The sequence below is a fragment of the Panulirus ornatus genome, chromosome 16 (genome assembly GCF_036320965.1).
Source record: "Panulirus ornatus isolate Po-2019 chromosome 16, ASM3632096v1, whole genome shotgun sequence".
Classification (NCBI taxonomy): Eukaryota; Metazoa; Arthropoda; class Malacostraca; order Decapoda; family Palinuridae; genus Panulirus; species Panulirus ornatus.
Genome location: NC_092239.1, coordinates 32011511 through 32036289, shown reverse-complemented (window position 1 = coordinate 32036289; position 24779 = coordinate 32011511). Strand labels below are relative to the sequence as shown.

The following is a 24779-nucleotide window of genomic DNA, read 5'->3' as shown; positions in this document are numbered from 1 at the left end:
TATCACATAGCGGACGACGAAGTTATGTATGTTACTATGTGACTTAGCTGATATAATATCGCTCTCAAGATAAAGGTGATATCATTTACAAATGACGTAAAATTTATGATATAGGTGACGTGATGAACAAATGACGTAAAATTCATGATATAGCCGACCAGGTTACGACACTTGTGCAAAAGATGACACGCACATGATATGACAAGTACGTATGAGGCGCCCTGATTGGCAAATGATGTGATGTGTTTCATTTAAGATACATGGTTAAGTGACCAAACAACATTGAATAGGAATCGCGGTTGTTAGGGATATGACACCGACAATTCACGAGGGTATGCGACCTGCCATCCGTGATATCTGTAACGTAACTAGTCAGCAAGCTATGTGACACCCGTTATACAGGTCATGTGATTAACATTGGATGCTTTCGGTGTGGTTACACATAATGTGGTATCCACTGAATTAATGATAAGGTTTCCACTATGCGATACTTGTTAGTATGGTAAACCAATTGTCAAATGACACCAAATTCCAATGTTGATAGCTAGTAATGAGATAGCTAATGATGCAGTAACCCATGATAAGCATATGTTATAGCAAACAAGTAAAGAAACACCTGTAGTACAGTTGGTCATCAGTGAAACACCTTTGATATCGCTAGCGAAGTTTATCACAAGAGATAGACCTCTCCTTAAACTCTCATGATATTGGTGGTATATCTATCAATTAGCTATTAGTCAAAACACACTCATCAAACAGGTGTGTGTGTGTGTGTGTGTGTGTGTATGTGTGTGTGTGTGTGTGTGTGTGTGTGTGTGTTCACATTATAAATATATCTATGCTCCTAAAGGAAATTCTGATTCATATGCAAGTTGCTGCATCACATGATTATTGTGTAGCTATCAGCAGCTCAAAGGTGGGCCGTTTTGATAACTGCTTCTTTCCCTACACGCCGAAGCTCTGAAATTCTTTACCCTCTCATGTCTCTTCCAATAACTATGACTTAGCACATTTCATAAGACAGGTTTTCCACTTTCTCAAAAAAATTTGATACTTTCCCATGTATTTTCTTTTTCCGTTTTATGATCATTTCTATATTTCAATCAACGCCCGGCCTTGATATGGACTTCTGTCCTTGACTGGAACCTTCAACATAAAAAAAATGATTTATAACTCAGTGTCAGAATTGAACGAGCCATTTTTTGCTGCTGAAAATTATGGTTTAAATGATTATGTCTGTACGATTTCTATATTTTGTGAGTCGAGTTTACAGCTATATTCAAACTTTACTCATTGGAGAAAAAAAAAAAATCTTAAACAGGGAAGGTAAAAGTGAGATTTTCTTCTCTAAACCCAGAGATACATATTATACTTCCGTGATGGAAACGTGTGAAAAAGGCAGGAAGCGCTTTATCTATTATCTTCTTGTATACACGATCTGATCTGGTGATCAGTGGAGGGATTAATGCCTCAAATGGATTCGGCTTCCTGTACCCCGCGTGAGGCATGAGAATAGAATGTCGTGAACAGCAAGAATTTCAGGTCCTGGACACTTACACTGCAGACGTATATCGATCATGACTGGAGGTTATATCGTTACCGAACTACTGCTACTGCCGCTGCTGCTGAATCAGACCAGGGAAGACGGCTGAACGCGAACTAAACTCTGTATGAACATCAGGCGAAAAATAACCCGGAAGAGCAGGCTGCAACATACACCGCTGGACGTAACGAAACTTGTGTCGGAGTACAGTTGAGCGCAACACAAACCTCAGCTGCAACACAACTGACGATGAAGTAAACCAAGACTGAAACACCTTTAGCGCTACGTAAACCCAGGTAGGTTGGCTCAGCTGGCCCGACATAACTCGAGCAAGCCCAAAACATGTTTGAGCTCGCTTGATTAAGGTCTACAGAGTCTATTTGTGACGGCCAAAGTTGGGAGACATGACTTTGTAAGCCTTACCTCTCTGAGAAACGACTAAACTGTTCATACTGTTAATCTGATATACAATCTTCAGTGTCGTCCAATCATGGATTCTCTTGTTGATCTCCGAGTTTACAATGATCCTCTGAGTTTACAATGATCCTCTGTAGCTTTTGTTATCCAGTCTGCCAAAAGCGATAGCACGCCACGTACGCTGCTGAGAGATAACATGTAAGCACCTATAGAATGGCTTTGTCCTGTGTGTGGCTGAAGTTCAATTATCGGATGGGATCGTAACAAAAATATTATTCCTTTTGTAATTATTGGAGGACGTATATCCATAATCATGTTGGGAATCGTGTCAATAGCTCTATAAACCCGCCCAGCATTGGAACAATCCTTAAACATATATTTGTGTTAGCTATTATGTCTGTCTTCCTGAGTCGGGTTCGAATCTTTCCAATATGAGGAAAACCAAGCGTTCCATTCTAGTTCGACAGATATGGTTGTGAGGATTTCCACTTGTATTGTTGATTACTAACGCGGTTAAGCGAAGTGAATATTTCAAGTGAGATTATACTCTATACCTTACTGTATGAGAAGGAGAACCGCAGTATGTGTGAGTATATACTTACGAAGATTAATGATAATTCAGATGATTTTCGAGTCTCAATTACATTTAAATTTAGGCTTAAGTCGAACTCTGGCGTGTGTGTTCTCGTTACACTAAGACCTTGAGTGATCCATTTCTGTGATTTGTGTGATACAATTTGACGAGAAACAAAAATGAGAGACGCAACTTCACCAGTGGCGAAGCAAGCGGCAACTGCGGCACGATAAAAATAACAAGATGAAATGTAAACCACTACCGCAGGTTAGGCAGCTGGAAAGAAAATGGGGACAAGCCGTTTAACGACGAGGGCCTGCTTATTCCTGGCTAATGCTGCCTTTCGAGAAGTTAGTGTCATTCTTTGATGTTTCATTTTCTTTGTCAGGACCACAGCCAACTCTACGTGTAGGAGGGTTGGTTTCTTGGCAAGGTGGAACTCAATTATATGGCTGAGGATGGGGGGGGGGGGGGGGGGGGGGGGGGGGGCTATCACCCTCCCTTCCCAACATCAGCCATTGTGGTCTGGGGACAACCCACTAATGGCGACCCGTGATGTAGGCAACGCCCCAACATATATTCCAAGATAACATTAGGGTTATCTGGTATTGTTTACTTAGGATTACTTACACTACAGTTTCTTTAACCTCCTGCAGAATGAATGGCAAATTTGGCTTCACGTTTTTTATGGGTTAAGGGTATTGTTAGGAGAGAGTTTTAGACAAGAACTGCCCTACAAATCTTTACTCTTCGAGTTATATTTAGATCTACTTCCCGTAATGTCTCCATGTTGACCAATGTAAGCGCTTCAATATATCTAGATAATAGAAATCTCAGTGAATATAATAGTAAGTCAAATTAGAGCACACACATATTTGGCTTGTTAAAGCGTCTTAAACCTATCACATTCTGCAGTATCACAATATATCTTGACGTATCTACCACTGAATAATGAATTTCATTCTGGACACAAGCTCTCGCCCAGTGTCCCTCTGGACCCAGTCTATCTCCAGCCTTTCCCGCCCAGCGTTTACCAAGCGTCTTTTTAAAAACTTACTGTGACCTGGTCTGCCAACGTGAGACTCCCTTGAGACTGCCTCTATACAAAATTCAACCAGTCCGCAAAAACTTCTTTTAAAAAGACGTGAATTTTAATTTTCTCTTTTTCTTATCTCAAGTAGGATGAATCCCCACCATGATCGTCCACATCGTAACGCTTAAATATCTTGAGCACCATTAAAGAGAACGAGAAAATTAAGTTTCTGGGAGAAAAATTGCAGAGTGGACTTCTTGAATCTTATGTGAATTGGGGAAAATCCAGGAACAAATAACCCAGTTGATCAAATAAAGCACACCACTTCCTTAGCTAGCGGAACGCTCTCATTTCGGGGGGAAGGGGGGTGTTGACGGGTCGTACCCTCTGTCTTCAAACTCCCACTGACAACGACTCAGTCAGAGAAGTCTTGCGCTTGTGAAAGTTGTTCATCTTTTTTGTTTCATATTTTATCATCTTATTAGAAAATAGACAAAATAAACAAAAAGATGGTTCATCATGTATTTGATACAAAATATAGGGCATGCACGGCAGAACTAACTTAATGATAACCCAGTGCACAACAGAACCGGCTTGATGATACGCTAACATACCGGAGATCCAGTTTACCGCCACACAATTATCCAGCAGATCCGGCTTAATGACACTATTATCCAGCAGATCCGGCTTAATGGCAAAAAATTATCCTACAGATTCAGCTTAATGACACGCTAAAATCCAGCAGATCCAGCTTAGCAACAAGCTTTTATCCAGAAATTCCAGCTTGACACCAAGCAAGTTTAGTACGCAACACTGTCAGTCTTTTTGGCTGGAACTTATAGTTTGGAAACTCCTTCATGGCTGCTGTCCAACTTGTAATCGATATCTGATGTTCCGTAATTTTTCCTTTGTCAACTTCACCCTCTCGGTGTTCAGGTTCATTCAGGGTACAGCTGCCACACCTTGTGTTCCTGAAGTTTTCTTTACCTAAACAACTAATGCTTTTCTCGTGGGATTAAACTTTTAATTGTGATAAGTGCTTCTGGATGTACCGTTTTACTGTTGCATCTAAAACTTTACGCTTCAAGCGTAAGCTTTTCTTGCTCGGTTGAGGCTTTGCCTGTGAGGTTTAGCATTCCTGGTAAAGTTAATGCTTCTGTAGCTGATGCTTTACTTGTAAAGCTTTAGCTTTAACTTATGAATTTGAATTTTACCTGTAGAGTTGAGGCTTTGTATATACAATCATGAATTTGTGTGTAAAATGAAAAACTTTGATAAATAAACGACAAACATTACTGGTACAACTTTGCTTGTGCAGCCGAAGCAAAAAGAACTCTTGATACAAATTTATTTGTGCTGATGAAAACAGTTTATGTAGATCATGCTTTACTTGCGCCTGCTCAAAATGTACTCGTAAAACTGATAAAGAAATATCACAGCTCAGAGCTTAGTTATACAGACTTAACTTTTGCTCTGCGAACAAATCAAGCATTACAAGCAGCTCCATTTTTCTCTTCCCTTTTGCGATAACTTTTACAGTCTTCATCAAGTCTCTCAGAAAAATTTAATACACCAACACTTGATGATTTGCTGAGGAGGAGATTGGCGAGCTCAGGCCTTGGTGGTGAGCGATGGTGAGGTTGCTAGCCCGTCTCTCACTAGCAATAATGTTGTGAGGAATGATCGTGAGGAGGCTGGTCCGGCTCACAATAGGAGGTAAGGACCCATCAACAAAGTTGGATTATTTTTATGATGTTTATACTCGAGATGAGTTTGTAATTACTTCACCATCAGCATCATCATTATAATCATTATCATTCTCTCTCCCTCTCTTTCTCTCTCCCTCACTCTACATTTATCTTCACTCCCTCAACAATGCTGATTTAGTGTAGCTTGTATACACATTTGAAAGCACATCAAAAGTATTTCCCAGTTAGGGAATTATTCAACGCAGACTAGGGTCAAACCTGTGTAGGATCAGACCTGGCTATGCACACTAACAACAGTCCACTCTATAGCTATATTTCATGATGAAACTTTTGAAATTTACGTGTTAGTTTCCAGTGAGAGTAATTGCTCTGGAAGACGGCTAAGCGATACCTCCAAAAATGCCGCGGGATTATAGAATTCCAATACTCAATATCCAAGAAAAAATTAGTCCAACAACCTATAGTAGCGATGCCCAAGCTTCTTTAAAGCGACCGACATGGCATGGGGAAGATATGCCTCAGTTGTGGCTAATTCGGGAGAAAAGAAAACAAAGTAAGAGAGAGAATGCAAAATGAATCAAAATTCTTCAGATGTTGGTAGACCTTAATCCTAAAGGAAGAAGATTGTGGAAAAGAAGAAGAGACGAAAGAATGAAGGGAATCCCACAGCTTGGATGTTCGAGGAAACAGTCTGAATATAGTGCTTATATATATATATATATATATATATATATATATATATATATATATATATATATATATATACATAGTGTTAATGGCTTAGTATAAGTTGACTTGCTCCAGGATCATAGACGGTTCTGTTAGGGAGACATTCTAGATATAAGATCACTCAGGGTAAGGCTAAAAGGACATGCCTCCCACATCTACTTAACTCTCTCGTCCTCACACACAGGAATAAGTCTGTGGCACCAGTACCTGACCTCCCACTAAAATACACCAATGAACACCGTGAGACTCACACTCACTCTTGTGACACTTGGCAAAAAGCTCCCGTGATGTTCGTGGACAAGGTCCAGGTAACTCTCGAGCATGTATTCTCAATGACACTCAAGCATGAGCTCAAATGACACTCAAGTGCAAGGTATTTTAGTAGTAACACACTCTGGAACCAAGTTTAAGAACAAGATTGACATCAGGCGTCAAAGGTTAACAGCTTCAGACACGATTTTCCAGTATTTCCAGTCATACTCAGGCAAGTGTTTACTCAAACACTCCGAACGCTGATATTCAACAGCAATATTTCTATTCACATAAGAACGTGTTCATCGGATATTTTCTGCCACACTTCCATATGAACTTCGCGAGTCACTCTGAAATAAGCTCCCTTCTAACACTCAGGTTTAAGTTACCATGACACTTATCCACAAGCTCCTTGTTACTTGTGAACTCGGGAAGAGACTGCGTGGGATGCGAAAAAGAGGTTTTCATAACACTCAAGAAGAACGTGCTGTAACACTGTGGCACAAGCACAGAAAAAACACGTCAGACGTGACGCCCAGTGACGTGACGTGACGCCCAGTGACGTGACGTGACGCACTGTAGCACAGACTCGCTCAGGTTCCTGTGATCTAGAGTGCGTCTCTCCCATTCAGTGTGACGTGGGTCCCATACAACTGGTGTGTGTGTTGGCGCTGGTAAGGCGGCTAATTAGCTGGTCTTGTGTGCTCTGGGGAGAGAGCCACTCGCCTCGTCTTGAAGCTGTTATACCGCCAGAGGATAGCGCAAAGGCAATCTTGGTCAGATGTGTATGATGGCGGCGAGTGAAGAGCAGATTGGTAGTGTGTCTGAGACAATCTGGGGATGTATGAGTGAGAACGTCTGAGGACTGTGAATCAGAAGGTTGACTTAATTCTGAATAATGTAGTAACACTGGTCCAGCACTTACGATACATAGGCCTCTCGGAACAAATAGGTAAAATATACTTGAATTATCCTTTCCATTTCATTATTTTTTTTCTCTTGTCTGATAGTGTAGAAATGTAGAGATATTTTTCTTATTCCGAATCTGGAACTGGAAGCCTCACCTCTCTCACATAGACGCTTTATAAGCAAACTACTCATTATAACAAGACCAACGACCCTTCATAAATGGAAACACTACTGTGAACTCAAAAGACCCTCCTGCCTGGTGTTGCAACCCAGCATACCACCATAAGCCGCTTTGGTCTGACGTATGTCCTATAACTCAGTTACTGTCATCATGAACAACGTCTCCACCCTCCATCATGGCCTCCTATAATTCGCTTCACCACTGTAGCATATCGATCCAGACCACCATTGTCATTTGCCATGAACCAACCCGCTAAAACCATGACCTTTCCCGACGTATCTCATCTCCCGAGCCGTTCATGACCCAGATGGCATTGTTGCTGTGATCCGAAATGCCATTTCTACTGCGCATGATGATCAAGGTCCCTACCATTACGCCCTACAGTCCTGGGTCATGACCCTCCACTCCAGCGGGAACATCATACGCTGTCATGACCCAGCCCTGATACAGCCCACCATAGTGTCTATCCAGAACAACCCACATCCTTGGTTCTTGCTTAGACCTGACCACATCGCCGACTCCTGCGTGACCCACTCCGCTATGGCTCAACGAACATAAGCAAAAAGCAAATTGAAATAAAAAAAACTTTGATGTTTGATAAAGTAATCTAAATGCACCGCTCTGGGAACTGTTTACAGACGCAGGCCTTGACGAAGTCAACTTTTACACTTTCAGACTCAGAGTCATCTCCTCCTCGTCCTGTCAGACGTCTCTTCAGATTATTACGAACCATCCGTCAGAAACGGCTGGCGATGCTCAAACTTTTGTGTTTGTTCACTTTCGTCGGAGAGGCAATATTTTCGTCAGCAGTTCCAATGACAATTATTATGTGTGTTAAACTTTCTACATCAACGTGGAGAAGAGAGATGGCATCTTTTTCATTTCCACCAAGCTGATGGCTGGTCATATTTCACATGCATAAGACACATTTTCTATTGTGCTTTCAAATCAACACTTCCTGGTCATGTGAAATGAAGGTGGACAAATTATCTTCACTTATCTAAGTTCAAGGTCAGCCCTGAACTTAGACCAGATTATCTTTTGTTCACCAAACTCTTCATCATTAAACCCACATTTTCAATGCAAAGGCCATCGTCACTATATCCCAGCAACACCCTAATCCTCACTACACTCCTCACCACTACACCCTCGATACCATTGACCCAACCATTGTTTCTACAGACAGAAAGACAAACACACACACACAACGTCAAAATTAATATCATTATTATCATCATTATTATCATTATCATTATTATAGTTTATTATTATCATTATAATTATTATCATTATCATTATTATCATTATCACATTATCATCTTTTATCACTACTATTATTATTATCACCATCTCATTATAGTCATTATCATCATCATTATCATTTTTTTTCAAATATGTTGGAGAAATGTATTCCTCTGAAAAGTTTTCATCTATGTATTACACCGATATTATAATGACTGACGAATGACACAGCTGTTTGATGATAAACAATGTGCTCAGTGATGTATCAGCGCAAAAAAAATTATCAAAAGGACTTATAAATGATTATATTTTACTAATAATTTTCATGGAATCGAGGGTAATGAATTCAACATTTGCAGATCATGAATATATATATATATATATATATATATATATATATATATATATATGTATATATATATATATATATATATATATATATATATATATATATCAAATTCATATGTGTCCCTAGCCTCATTTACTGCAGTTTCTCTGATTAAAGCTATATGAAGTAGAAAATACCAGTGAATGTGAAAAACTGGAAAATAATAAACAAGAAAGATGCCGTTGAGCTATTTTTGGTTAAGCTGAGGGATAGAGTACCAGCTGTTTGGTCATTTTTGGCATGATAGTCACGCAAATACCCGTACTGGTATATATTTCGTGTCATATATATCTAGAAATGAACACATATATGTATATGTCTGTGTATGTATATGTATGTGTACGTTGAAATGTATAGGTATGTATATGTGCGTGTGTGGACGTGCATGTATATACATGTGTATGTAGGTGGGTTGGGCCATTCTTTCGTCTGTTTCCTTGCGCTACCTCGCTAACGTGGGAGACGGCGATCAAGTATGATAAATATAAAGTATATATATATATATATATATATATATATATATATATATATATATATATATATATATATATATATATATATAAACACAACAGTAACAAGAAAGTAAAAAAAGAACTATTTTATCATTCTTACTTTGGAAATGGACTGGTTGGGCTTGGTGCATCGTATGCTTCGCTCTCTCTATAATCCCGTCGGTTGCTTCACGACGATACGCAGAGTGGTCAGAAGTAAGACGACGCTTAGCATCGGCAGTCTATACCTCATTTTACCTCTTCGACTTTCACTTCTAGATTAACACTACCACATCGCCACTTGTGAACACTGAAGAACCTCCCGATCGTGGTTCTAAAGTCACGAGAATGTAATACGATACACGGATGTCGGAGCAGGGAGCTCTCACGACACACCTTGACCCTATTCACTGTGGAAGCCGGACTACTGGTGTGGCCAGTGCGCTACCTCGCACACACCAATCCCGAGTTTCTCTGCTAAGTTTATAAGGGAGGAACAGCGGTGTACCGTTAGTTATGCTTTATTTTTTTTTTCCACCACATGTTAAAGGATGATAAAATGGCAAGGATTGGCCTGACTGAGTGAGTCTAAAATAAAGCGGTAATATTGAGTCGGAGAACAACCAGAAGCGAGTAGATCACCCGACTAGTTAACGGTTGTCGGACGGTCGTTATATAAATAGTTTCTTCCTTTTCTATTCTATGATTTATGTGTTATCAACTAGATGTTTATCATGAAAATAAACGTAAGAATAGCAAGAGTTATCACTAATGTATTTTCAATGCAAATGTCATGATATTTTTATGTACCAAATTCTGTTGATCGTCGAACACGCATGAAATCATTTTTGGAGGTTGCTCCTTTCATTTTGCTATACTTTCACTATGACAAACCAATCTTCATTACAGCTTTACCTCCTACATGTGATACTACATCCTAAACATAGACCTTATTTCAAACGTTTATAACTACAGGTCATTTAAATCATTGGTGGGACAGGCGACAGTTACTCCCTAGCTTCCACGCCTCCTCGACAGAGGGAACCACAGTCACTGGTGGGTTGGTCGTGGGGTGGTGTATGGTATGCACTTGAGTATATAGCTGACTGTGAGTCGTCAATCATCGTTACTTCTGTGACATACTCAGTGTATCGTGTTATATTCCCGGTATCTTATAACCGCATGCGGAAAATTTAGTGCTAATGGGTATATCTCCAGTGTTCGCAAGAGGAAATATAGTAATGTTACTCTCGATGTGAAAGCTGATGTGATAAATTGCAGTAAATATGGACAACGGGCTACCAATACTTTGCGCCATCTTGGCTTCACTCCTCCAAACGTGCGCACCATCACAGTGAAACCTTCGATGAAAACGAAGCGGCTATGACGAGAGCGAAGCATACGACGCAGCAAGCTCAACCACTCCGTTTCCACAGTAAGAATGACAAAGCACTTTTCTTTTATATTTCGTGTTCTGTTGTGTGTTGCATTTATACATTTGTTATGGGTTTTAAATACATATTTTAAGTTAGGCGGCGCTGGACGTGTGTCAAGAACGTGTCCCTAAGCAGATTACAGTAATCCTTATGGGGAAAAGTCGTGTTTCGGGGACGTAACGGGCTGCGTGAGGTCGAGTCTGCTTAGGCTGGAATTCGGTAGCGGTAGCCGGTCCACAGTCATCCCAGCTGCTCATCCTCCGCTTGGGTAGATGACTTAGGCTAATTATATATATATATATATATATATATATATATATATATATATATATATATATATATATATATATATATATATAAAGAAAAAGTGGCAGGTATATGGATAAAGGAGTGTAGATGAAGGTTGTTTGCTTCAGATATTAGGTTGTTCTGGATAACAGACTCTGCTGGAGTAACGAACGTGCTTTCGTATTTAACTTGACTTTGGTATTGATATTTCATAGCTACGAGTATATTTTTTCTTTATGTATTCACTCTTTTTCTCATTTTCTCTTTATTTTGGTTTCTTCTTTATTTCGATTTATTTTTGTCACGTCGCTTTCTTTCTTTCCTGTCCTTTCTCTTACATCCTCCCCCAGTCACTATCATCATCGTCATCATCGTCATCATCACCAGCCTCTCCATCGTGCAAGATCCCTCTCCACCAACTGCAATTGTACCCCTACTGCCTCGTTAGTCATTTGTTCCTGGTACCATTCGCCATGTCCTTAATCCATCTCTTTCTCAGACATCCCACTGGTTTCCGCCCTTCCAGACTCCATTGTAGTACTGGATTAGGCCTGGATTTATCATCCATTTCCTCAACATCGCCAATTGGGTTTCGTTAATTCATTTTGAAGATTTTGAAAGACGAATCTAACTAATGTCATGGCTAGATGGGATTATTGGAAACTTCTCGCTAATAGAGCAGCATTCCGGATAAGCCTGATTACATTACTCGGTTACAGAGTGTATTCAGACTTCCTCTGCAAGTGAAGGTCACTTTCGAAGAGACTGTATCTTCGTCAACGGATGGAAGTGCAGCGTCGTCGAAAATTCTCGTCTTTATAATCTTGATGATGCATAGAGCGAGGCCTCAAAGCTATAGATAGGAACCCATTCAATGGCGTCGTCCGGGTTTATATGCTGAGTCGCTTGTTGGGTGATTTGCAGCACCCGCGAGACTAGGTTGTGGGCGGGCTGCTTCCCTTCGATTGGCCAAGAATGAATGTGTGAGCGTAAGGACCAAGAGCTGTAGTAGGGGATTAGGAAGAACATGTTTTGGATTATCGGTAATCTATGGTTACGCTGTTCACCTACCGTTTTCGGTGGTTCGGGGTCGATTCTCGGGTGCTCATTGGTGAAATTGATTAGATAGATAGTTATAGATAGTTATAGGTGTTGCCAGACTCCGTCTGCGTGAGGTTGCTCTGCGAATGTAAAGTCACCTTTGGCAAAGCTGCATCACTGGGGGTACAGTCTCGTCACCCTTGAAATAGAACACCTTAATTTCAACATGTTACATCCTCGCCAATTTCGTTAGCCATCTCGTGCGACCTCGCCAGCTCATTTCATGAACTGCGTTTCCAACCGGTGACCTCCCCAATACACTTGGAAGCAATTTACTCTGTGTACTGTTCACTAATCGCTGGCGGGTCTCAAGTTGTGGTGGGAGATATGTGTGGAGGACTGGTGTCACCTCTTGATGGTCTAGCGGATAATGTGTTCTCTCTATACTCAGCCTCACTAAACGTACTTTAGTGTTTAACTGTTTGCGTATCCTTAAATGTTTTGGTGGCAGTCGCTTCGCCAGCCTGATGACGTTTCATGTGCTACACATGTAATTCTGTTGCAGAAAAAGGTTTCAAACAACATGATTCTCTCTCAGTGTTGTACACAGAGTATTAGAATTCTGTAACTTCCGTTTTTGTGCACAAAGTAGCTTATCGCAGCCAGACTAACCTGATGACTATGAGATGATTGTAGTAGAAGAAAAATCACAAGTTTAGAAGTACTTTCACCGGCTCGGTGAGATACGATGGTGTTTGATTCTCGTCCTGTCTTCCCACTTTTGTCTTTTTCAAACGAACTCCTGGCCCTCTCCCCAACTCCTCTCCCGGTCCTTCTTTCCAAGCTCATAGTCCTTCCTCCCTACATCTAGTTTCTTTCTTTCACATGACGCTCTTTATATACACTTTTGGTTCACTCTCTCTCTCTTGCTTTGAGTCCAATCAACCCGTTTCTGGCAAACTCCACGACATTCCTGACCTTCCCTTTCGCTCTCCATCCCTGGTGCTCCGGATCCCAACACTTCCGGCTTTCTCTCTCACGTTTGACTCTTTCCCTAACTCATGCCAGTCTCACATGACCTGTTGTCGGGTGGACCTCTCTCCCCACTGTTCTAACTCTATCAATTTCTAACCCTTTCACACTGGTTCTGATCTATTTTTCGTCCCCATTTGTTGCCCTCTATGTAGCTTCCGATCCTACGTGTTCATAACGAGAACCTAACGATCTCTGGCTCTTTTATCTCCTCTGGTGTGCTGTTCACTCCTGGTCCTCTCCCACTCTACTAGTTCCCTCTTTCTCAATCTTCATCCTCGTTTCATTTCCCCCTGACCATCTCCCAGACTCGCAGCGTTCTTCATCTCCCCTCATCCTACTCCATACAGGCAGATGTGGGGTTAATTTTCGGATTTATTCGCCACAAAGGTGGCTGACTGGTCTGCAGCTTTGCTGGAGCAAAGTCCATGAACAGTCACGAAGAAAAGGTGAAATATGTTGCCAACTGTCCCTGAAAAAGTTGACTAAGCAATGTCTTTTTTTCGCTCTGGTGAATTTCTTTATCATTACCCAGCTTACGGTCTACAGTTAAACTAGATATTTGTCTTTATCTTGTGAATCAATATTCTCAATTGTTTCCATATGCTGGATTCATTGGGTTCTTAGATGCATAACGCATATGGTGTCACATATACATGAAGCGAGAAGAACTCAGATTTTTCCCTCCATATCGCTGCAACGTACTTAGCGCTCCTTTGGTTTGACCTTTCAGAATAATTCGGAATATCGATAGTCATTTAATTCTTGTAGAAATACATTTACATGAACTCATTTGTTACCGTCTGAAAGCCTTTCTGTCTGTAGTATTTTATGAGATAGATCATCAGCTCTTCGGTTGCTTGCATGGTATGGGATAGGCTATGACCTCATGAACTGATAACATTGCTTAGGGAGACCACTGTCTCCTTAGTCAATATTACAGCGAGGGATAGACTAGTAGTTTTTCAATCCATAGTATAGCGCGTTAGGAAGACCTTTACAATCTATAAGCAAAAGATTACAAGGGATAGACCAAAACCTCTTTGATAACTACTATTCCGCGAGTGAGGGCATTACCACTTCCATCAACGATATTGCATGGGAAACACTATTAGGTCTTCAATCAGTTGATCTGTGCTGAATATTGAGGCAGAGTCCAGCACCTCATCAGATAGAGTTTCTTGCCTGTTTCCTCGTTTGTTCCACAACGTTCATGTCCTTCTTTTAGGGTCCATCGACGAAGTGATACCCAGGTAGCCATGAACTGAATTTTCTTCAGGTGAAAGTAGCTATCCAGCAGTAGATCTAGCACCTTGCTTCTAAGTCCCATATAGTTCTCATGAGTAGGGAGAAAGAAAAATAATGTTACCTTCTGGGAAATTTGTTTGACCTTACCTTTAAAGATAACTTAAGTCAGGGATTTGCTATTCATTCAATCCAGCAATGAATGAATTAAAAACCCAACCTAACTGAACGAAGAGAACTATTAGACAAGGCAGCCGAGGTGATCAGGCAACGTGTTTTCCTGAATGTTACTAGAAATACCTCAGGGCTTGAGAACCCTCTTCTCCCGGTGTCGGTCACTATGGAAGCAGATGCCAATCGATCTTAGTCATGCGTGGTACTTTTTGATGCAATGTGAACTCCTGAACAATACTAAGCTAATTTTCCATAATATACATCACTAAGAAACTTAGGAGTTTAAAAGGGAAAGAACACTGAACGTAAATAAGAATATTAGATGGTTTTAAACAAGTATTTGTGGCGCCATGGAGGAAGACCTCAAGAGGCATATTTTTACCACAACCTGCTGGAGGTTTATGATGTGATAATTTCTTACAGTGTGATTTTTATGAGAGTCTTTAATGGGAATATTAGAATAATCAGGAAACGGATGGAAATTTGATGGGAAATTTTTGGAATAAACGAGAGGAGCACTCACGGACCACATACGACAGCTTTCCCATTGATAAATACACCTGACCGACTGAACACTACACGAGAAGAGCAAGAAATTAAAATCATTGTTACAGTGTCAGATATGATCATTATATTTAGAGACCTTCACTACTATTGATGTTACAATTCCTTCTCGTGGTAAAGGAGTTTCAGTTGATAACTGAATTAGCTTTACTCCAGTCAGCACAATGGTCATAACTTTTTACATGATTGAACAAAGCATTTGATTCTTGTCCTGTTCTTATACTATATTTATGTTGCTTGAGTCTAACTTATAGATCCTTACCAGTCTGCCCAACATATATTACAGCTTTTGCAAGGAACTCTGTAAACACAGCCCGCAGAATTTTCTGGAGAGTTTGTGATTAAGATATTTCTTATAGTATTGTTATCGCTGAACACAACATTCAAATTAGAGGATGTAAGCAGCCAGGGAAGTAATGTAAAATTATCACTAAAATGGGGATATATAAGATTCTTAGTATCAAGAGAGGTTTGGGTTTAACTGAAAAAATATTTCTATGCCAACGTTAAGAGATTTATCAGTGAAAGCTCTAGGATACTTTAACTTAGATCCAAGAGAATATATTTCTCAAACTCATCATCAATATGTTCCGGATTGCATATACGTAATGCCCTTAGGAATATCGACTGGAATGATGATAGTTTAACTCCGTCATGTTGAGTTGATTAATAATCTATGTATAGACAAACATTGGTGGGTTTTCTGTACATGCTAAACTTAAACATGTTTCTCTCCCTATGGATCATGGAATCTAAAAATGGTAACTTACAATTATTTTCCACTTCAACAGGAAATTTGACAGAAGGTACTAAATTTTAAGTAAGGGGAAAAATGTTTGTAAATTTTCGTTTGCTAGCCACTCGCAAAGAACATCATCGACATACCTAAACCACATTGCCTTAGAGGGTAAGATGTCCCTTAATAATTTTGTTTCAAAGAATTCCATGTAAAGATTACGTAATATCCAAATTGAATTTGATTTTAAAATGTGGTTATATATATATATATATATATATATATATATAAAAAAATATATATATATAAATATATATATATATATATATATATATATATATATATATATATATATATATATATATATATATATATATATGTAGCATTTACGGATCTGGAGAAGGGATATGAAAGAGTTGATAGAGATGCTCTGTGGAAGGTATTAAATGTATATGGTGTGGGAGGCAAGTTGCTAGAAGCAATGAAAAGTTTTATCGAGGATGTAAGGTATGTGTACGGTTAGGAAGAGAGGAAAGTGATTGGTACTCGGTGAATGTCGGTTTGCGGCAGGGGTGCTTGATGTTTCCATGGTTGATTGATTTGTTTATTAATGGGGTTGTTTGGGAGGTGAGTGCCAGAGTTTGGAGAGAGGGGCAAATATGCAGTCTGTTGTGGATGAGAGGGCTTGGGAAATGAGTCAGTTGTTGTTCGCTGATGATGCAGCGCTGGTGGCTGATTCGGGTGAGAAATTGCAGAAGTTGGTGACTTGACTTTGGTAAAGTGTGTGAAAGAAGAAAGCTGAGAGTAAATGTGAATAAGAGCAAGGTTGTTAGGTACAGTAGGGTTGAGGGACAAGTCAATCGGGAGGTAAGTTGAAATGGAGAAAAACTGGAGGAAGTGAAGTGTTTTAGATATCTGGGAGTAGATTTGGCATCTGATGGAACCATGGAAGCGGAAGTGTGTCACAGACTGGAGGGGGCGAAAGTTCTGGGAACGTTGAAAAAATGTGTGGAAGGCGAGAACATTATCTCGGAAAGCAAAAATGGGTATGTTTGAAGGAATAGTGGTTCCAACAATGTTATATGGTTGCAAGGCGTGGGCTGTAGATATAGTTGTGTGGAGGAGAGTGGATGTGTTGGAAATGAGATGTTTGAGGACAATATGTGGTGTGAGGTGGTTTGATCGAGTAAGTAATGAAAGGATAAGAGAGATGTGTGGTAATAAAAAGAGTGTGGCTGAGAGGGCAGAGAGGGTGTATTGAAATGGTTTGGTCACATGGATAGAATGAGTGAGGAAAGATTGACCAAGAGGATATATGTGTCAGAGATGGAGGGAACGAGGAGAAGTGGGAGACCAAATTGGAAGTGGGAGAATGGAGTGAAAAAGATTTTGAGCAATCGGGGCCTGAACAGCCAGGAAGGTGAAAGGCATGCAAGGAATAGAGTGAATTGGAACAATGTGGTATACCGGGGTGGACGTGCTGTCAATGGATTGAACCAGGGCTCGTGAAGCGTGTGGGGTAAACCATGGAAAGTCTTGTGGGGCCTGGATGTGGAAAGGGAGCTGTGGTTTCGGTGAATTATACATGACAGCTAGAGACTGAGTGTGAACGAGTGTGGCCTTTGTTGTCTTTTCCTAGCGCTACCTCGCGCGCGCGGGGGGAGGGGGTTGTCATTTCATGTGTGGCGAGGTAGCGACGGGAATGAATAAGGGCAGCAAGTATGAATTATGTACATGTCTATGTATGTATATATATGTATACGTTGAAATGTATAGTTATGTATATGTGCGTATGTGGACGTGTATGTATATACATGTGTATGTGGGTGGGTTGGGCCATTCTTTCGTCTGTTTCCTTGTGCTACCTCGCTAACGCGGGAGACAGCGACAAAGTATAATGAATAAATGAATAGATTAATTAATTAATTAATATATATATATATATATATATATATATATATATATATATATATATATATATATATATATATATATATATACATAGTGTTCGTTCTCATAAAATTGCCTGTATATTTCATAAAAGGATACAATGTATTTGATAAAAGCAGGCTGCCGTCTTACCACCTGGGTCCCGCTTGTAATAATGGAAAGACTCTTTCAGTGGATCCTTGTACGATCCAGGGAATCTTATTTCCTGTAAGGTCATTGGAACTGAGGCCCTAGAGAACGCCACGTTGCTGCATTCAAGACGAACAAAAATCTAATCTATTGACTCAATACTTTGCTGCTGGAAATTCGTTTTCATTTTTCTTTTTCTTTTTATTATGAATGAGACATGAATGGCCACATGTTTCAACTGTAATTGAGACATATGAGAATGAGTTTATACAGATATATATTTTTTTTTCACGATTTATCTTTTTCATCACTTTTTTATCAAAAACTGTCATTTCTTGGTAGCATACTTACCTCATACATACTTCAACGCACATACACTCATACACATACAGATAGACTTATTCAGTACATACTAACTGATATGATATCTCTCTCTCTCTCTCTCTCTCTCTCTCTCTCTCTCTCTCTCTCTCTCTCTCTCTCTCTCTCTCTCTCTCTCTCTCCACGATATGGATGTCGTCACCACAGGCCTCACAATTCAATAATGGACATTTTAGCTTCTCGAAAATGTGTCGAAGGCTATCATCTTCCTTCCTTAGTGTCTTCTTAGCCACCATGTGATGTGACCCGGGTCACCATGACAACAGACCTAGCCTGAATTTAAAAGGTTCCTATTTTAGTCTTCCAGTGTTTTCATCTCTTGTTTCATAATATGGTTGTTCTGCTTATGAAATACTGTTATATCTCTCTTGTCAGTCATACCTAATGTTGAGTTATCAGGAAATGCTGCTCTATGTTACTGCTGTTGGTCGCAGTAAAACTAGGCTCGATGGCTCTCTTTGTTTTTATGACAGAATTAACAGCATCGAATAAACAGATGGGTGAATGACCCTATTGTTCATGGAATAGCAAAAATCCTTTTGTACTGACTCTCATAAATGGTTGAAAAAATGGCTAGATATATAGATTGGTATAAACTGACAATTGATTGAGAGACGACAGAATAAATGTTAGGAAAACATTATATATATATATATATATATATATATATATATATATATATATATATATATATATACATTTCTATTATTATTTTTATTATACTTTGTCGCTGTGTCCCGCGTTAGCGAGGTAGCGCAAAGAAACAGACGAAAGAATGGCCCAACCCACCCACATACACATGTATATACATACACGTCCACACTCGCACATATACATACCTATGCATTTCAACGTATACACACATATATACATACACTGACATATACATATATACACATGTACATATTCATACTTGCTGTCTTCATTCATTCTCGTCGCCACCCCGCCACACATGAAATGACAACCCCTCCCCTGCACGCGTGCGAAGTAGCTCAAGGAAAAGACAACAAAGGCCACATTCGTTCACACTCAGTCTCTAGCTGTCATGTGAAATGCACCGAAACCACAGCTCCCTTTTCACATCCAGGCCCCACAAAACTTTCCATGGGTTACCCCAAACGCTTCACATGCCCTAGTTCAATCCATTCACAGCACTTCCACCCCGGTATACCACATCGTTCCAAATCACTCTATTCCTTGCACGCCTTTCACCCTCCTGTATGTTCAGGCCCCGCTCGCTCAAATTTTTTTTCACTCCATCCTCCCACCTCCAATTTGGTCTCCCACTTCTCGTTCCCTCCACTTCTGACACATATATCCTCTTTGTCAATCTTTCCTCACTCGTTCTATCCATGTGACCAAACCATTTCAATGCACCCTCTTCTGCTCTCTCAACCACACTCTTTATATTACCACACATCTCTCTTACCTTTCATTACTTACTCGATCAAACCACCTGCTCCGCACAACGCTATCTATAGCCCACGCCTCGCAACCATATGACATTGTTGGAACCACTAATCCTTCAAACATACCCATTTTTGCTTTTCGAGATAACGTTCTCGCCTTCCACACATTCTTCAACGCTCCCAGAACCTTCGCCCCCTCCCCCATCTTGTGACTCACTTCCGCTTCCATGGTTCCATCCCCTCCCAAATCTACTCAGATATCTAAAACGCTTCACTTCCTTCAGTTTTTCTCTAAGCCCTCTCATCGACAACTGACTGCACACTTGCTCCTCTCTCCAAAACTCTTGCATTCACCTCCGTAACAACCCCATCCATAAACAAATTAATCATCTATGGAGACATCACGCACCCCTGCCGCAAACCGATATTTACTGGGAACCAATCACTTTCCTCTCTTCCTCCTCGTACACATGCCTTACATCCTTGATAAAAACTTTTCAATGCTTCTAGCAACTTGCCTCCCACACCATATAATCTTAATGCCACAGAGCATCTCTATCAACTCTATCAAATGCCTTTTCCAGATCCATGAATGCCACATACAAATCGATTTGTTTTTCTAAGTACTTCTCGCATACATTTTTCAAAGCAAACACTTGATCCACACATCCTCTACCACTTCTGAAACCACACTGCTCTTCCTCAATCTGATGCTCTGTGCATGCCTTCACCCTCTCAGCCAATACCCTCCCATATAATTTCCCAGGAATACTCATCAAATTTATACCTCTTGTAATTTGAACACTCACCTTTAGCCCCTTTGCCTTTGTACAATAGCTTTATGCATGCATTCCACCAATCCTCAGGCACTTCACCTAGCACCACACATTCATTGAATATCCACACCAACCAGTCAACAACACAGTCACCCCCTTTTTTAATAAATTCCACTGCAATACCATCCAAACCCGCCGCCTTGCCGGTCTTCATCTTCCGCAAAGCTTTCACTACCTCTTCTCTGTTTACCAAACCATTTTCCCTGACCCTCTCACTTCGCACACCACCTCGACCAAAACATCCTATATCTGCCACTCTATCATCCAACAAATTCAACAAATCTTCAAAATTCTCACTTCACTCACTCCACTTCTCACGTCACCACTACTTGTTATTACCTCCCCATTAGCCCCCTTCACTGATATTCCCATTTGTTCTCTTGTTTTACGCACTTTATTTACCTCCTTCCAAAACATCTTATTCTCCCTAAAATCTAACTTTACTCTCTTTTGCCCTCTTTTTTCATATATATATATTGCAAAAGGTCACAGTAGCGCGCGTGATCCAGTATTTGTTGATAACCACCAGGAAAAAGAAATTCGATAGTTTTTCAAGTGCTCTTTCGTGTAATGACCTCATCTGCGGGGGCGATACAAAAAGAAGTTAGAAGATTTAAAACAGTCAGTTGATATACAAGAGAGACGTAGCTAAGGCGCCATTGGTAAACAAGTGTTACCGGATAATGGTGTTCGGGTTAGGCATCATGCCTGTCAGAAAAGTACATAATGTGGACAGGAAAGGGAACTGTTTATAAATTTTGCCTACGACAAAGCCATCCACTTTGTAACGATCTCCACTAAATTGATATCACAATTCTTTATGTATTTAATGACAGAAGATTCCTTGATATTCCTCATGGTAAAGAAGTTACATTTGATAACTGAATTAGCACTACTACAGTCAGTACAGTGGTCATAATTTTCAATATGATTAAACAAAACATTGGCTTCTTGTCCTGTTCTTATACAGTATTTATGTTGCTTAAGTCTTACTAAAGATCCTTACCACTCTGCCCAACATAAGTTGGTAAAGAAATCATTTCAAATAGTTAAACCCAAACCTCCCTTGATACCAGGAATCTTTTAGTTCTCCCCTTTAGTGATAATTTTGCATTATTCCCAGGTTACTTAAATCCTTTAATGTTAATGAAGCCTTCAGCAATAAACAATACTATAAAGATTATCTTAATCAAAAATTCGCCAGAAAATTCTGCGGGCTGTGTTTACAGAATCCCATGTAAAAGCCTTAATAGGTTTTATGTTGGGCAGACTGGTAAGGATCTTTATGTTAGACGTAAGCAACATAGATATAGTATAAGAACACACAAACACACACACACACACACACACACACACACACATATATATATATATATATATATATATATATATATATATATATATATATATATATATATATATATATATTTATATATATTCTCGAAGCACAACATATTCGTAAAGGGAACAAATTCATTTCGGTCGATGGGATGGTCGAGACAAATTTCCCTGTTCGTCATCATATGAGAAAACGAAGCTGGAGATTAATGAAACGTCACAGCTGAGATCATCAGGTGGTTCTCCTAGGCACTTAGACCACCGCTTCCTGTTGTGGTTGCCATTATATCATTTTAACGCCAAAGAGATAGTAATGCTGAGTTTTCATCCGTATATATATATATATATATATATATATATATATATATATATATATATATATATATATATATATATATATATAGTGATACAGTGATCAAAGCTTAGTCTGTTTTATAAGCTTTTGTTTACTAGCATCATAACCTATGACCCGGATGTAAACATAACCAGCGCTCTGCTAAGGAGCATCTCGCTGTCATGTACTGAGAATATCCTTCGTGCACACCATACACTCTCCATGCTAGTTTAGCAACATGAACATCACCATCAGTTTGAGCTTTGGTCCGTTTCTTGACGTTTTGTACCTATTGGTTCTAATGTGGTATTACAACTTAGCTTTATGTAAGCACAAGGTTGTTTTGTGAGGGATATAACCCTTAGATCTACTAATTGGCGCTGCAAACATTTGGAAGGCACTGAATCTATCAGCTGACCTAGCATTCGAAACAGACACGTTATCCAGGTACGATATCCTTCAATATGTATTTGTCTGGGTAACGTCTTTAGGTCCATAATAAGCATCTGCTGTCAGTCCAGCGAAGAAATCCTCGAATCGTCTTTTTATCATATTTATCTTGCATCTTTCGGGGTCAGGCTCGTTACCGGTACTAGTCTGTAGCTCAGTGCACCTTTTTTGTTCTCTGTTTTCTTTATGATGCTACGCTGAAGCTCTCCTGTTGTGCTGGAAGTACACAACCCTCAGTGAGGGGTTATCAACATCACTCGTGGTTTAAAAAGGATCCTCGTGGATTATATGGGTAAAAAGTGGTAAGAAACTACGTAGTCCATCGGCTTTATACAGATACATTTTCTCAACGAGCCATTCTCATATTCTGTGGATTTGCTACAATATTCTCGGTCTGTCTTTCTCTACACGAGGATTCTTGAATGTGTGAGGTGAATCTGGGTCTCTGTTTGCAACCTTGATGTAATGTAATTGATAAAGATTATCATAGTTGAGGTCACTCGAGGTACTACAGACTTTGCAAAAAATGAAACTTCAGACTATCCTCTTGGGGCTTGTAGCAGTATAGATGATATTTGAATTGTGTACTCATAGTACTCATACACAATAATCATTCAGAGGTTCCACTCTCACTCCAGACACTCTCCCTAGATCTGATCGTTCCTCCCAACTACCAGTTCTCCCAACGCATTTGGACCTCTTCCACTCTGTTCCTCTCTGTCACCTCAAACCCATCACTCTGATACTTTGGCCTCTCCTCTTCCATTCTTCCTCCCGTCCATCTGTCATGGCTCTCACCCACTCACTCCCTAGGCCCTCATTGTCTTCGTCTTCTCTCCCTACCACCCGCGCTACGGGAGCAATCACTCTCCCACGTCATTAGGCCGGCGTTGACTCCGGCCTCTAGAATCGTGATTATGTTAAGTGCTCGGGACGTAGGACTAAGTACTGTATATTATATAAGTGGAGTCAGTTATTAAAGACTTGGCAAGACCAGGCTGGGGACGGGAGACACAGGGGCAGAGAGGAGACAAGGACAGGATCAGAGTAGGGAATGAGATGGAACAGGGCGTGGTGTTAGGCGTGGTAGGGCGAGGATTCAGGAATGGTAAGTTTGGAACGGAACAAAACCAGGGTGGGGACGAGACAGGGGAAGGAGCAGTAATGGACCACCAGAATTATGTAGAAAGATTGACTTGAAAGTGTAATTTTCATGACGTGGAAAAGACTCTTTTTTTCGAAAATCGATTGAACTTATATATGTTGTTATTGATGGTTTTGAGGCTCAGGTATTGGCGGAAAACAGTAGTCTATAATGAAGGTCTTCCTTTATTAGTAACTGAGTTAGGCCTGGTACCTTCAGTTAATTGAAATTCCTGTTACATACCTGCGAAAACTTGGTGCCACTAGTGGAACTCCTATCAGGTCCGGCACTTCCAGAGACCTTGCGCCATAAATAGTGCCTTTAGTTACCTGCGAAGACCTGGAGGGAACAACAGACCATATATTTTATCACTGACCCTGTGGGAACTCGCTGTCATATGATGTGACTATTATTAGAATAATAGAAAATGGTAAAGAATTACTAGATTGATATATCAGTTTGTAGCATTATGTTTATTTCGATCATTGTTCTGCTGCCTTGGTATACATACCTAACGGTGCTGAATAGACACAAAGTTGAGTATTTTTTTTCTTTTCCTGAGTCGTTGTTTATTGACAAGAACCAAGGATTAGCATTATCAGGTGAGACGTCCTTGACTGTGACAAATTCGGATTTCATGGGATAAATCCCAAGAGTATTCAGTGGTGTGTCTGAATCCCATTTAACACATGCGGTCGAGCTGATAATGTTTCCCGACGCTTTAGCGTGGCACGGCTCTTTGTCCTTAGACGGCTTATACCCTCACTTCACGAGCAAGTACGGTGATGTAGCCACCTTTAAGATAGGGTTAAGTGCTGTGAACA

The 24779-nt window shown here is 40.1% G+C and overlaps 2 protein-coding genes across 6 annotated transcripts in view; one reads left to right on the top strand and one right to left on the bottom strand.

The window, feature by feature from the left end:
* The window catches only part of LOC139754218 (uncharacterized), a 57230-nt gene extending 47349 nt beyond the window's left edge, over positions 1–9881 (bottom strand). For both annotated transcript variants that reach the window (XR_011713855.1, XM_071671495.1), the window contains exon 1: positions 9590–9881. The gene's annotated coding sequence lies outside the window, so the exon portion shown is untranslated. The remainder of the gene's footprint in view (positions 1–9589) is intronic.
* A 692-nt stretch (positions 9882–10573) lies between these two features.
* The window catches only part of drk (growth factor receptor-bound protein 2 drk), a 158395-nt gene continuing 144189 nt past the window's right edge, over positions 10574–24779 (top strand). For 2 of the 4 annotated variants that reach the window (XM_071671478.1, XM_071671477.1), the window contains exon 1: positions 10574–10903. In XM_071671478.1, the coding sequence (XP_071527579.1) occupies positions 10852–10903 (52 nt within the window). In that variant the 5' untranslated portion in view covers positions 10574–10851. The remainder of the gene's footprint in view (positions 10904–24779) is intronic. The other 2 variants (XM_071671481.1, XM_071671480.1) reach the window with 1 other exon arrangement.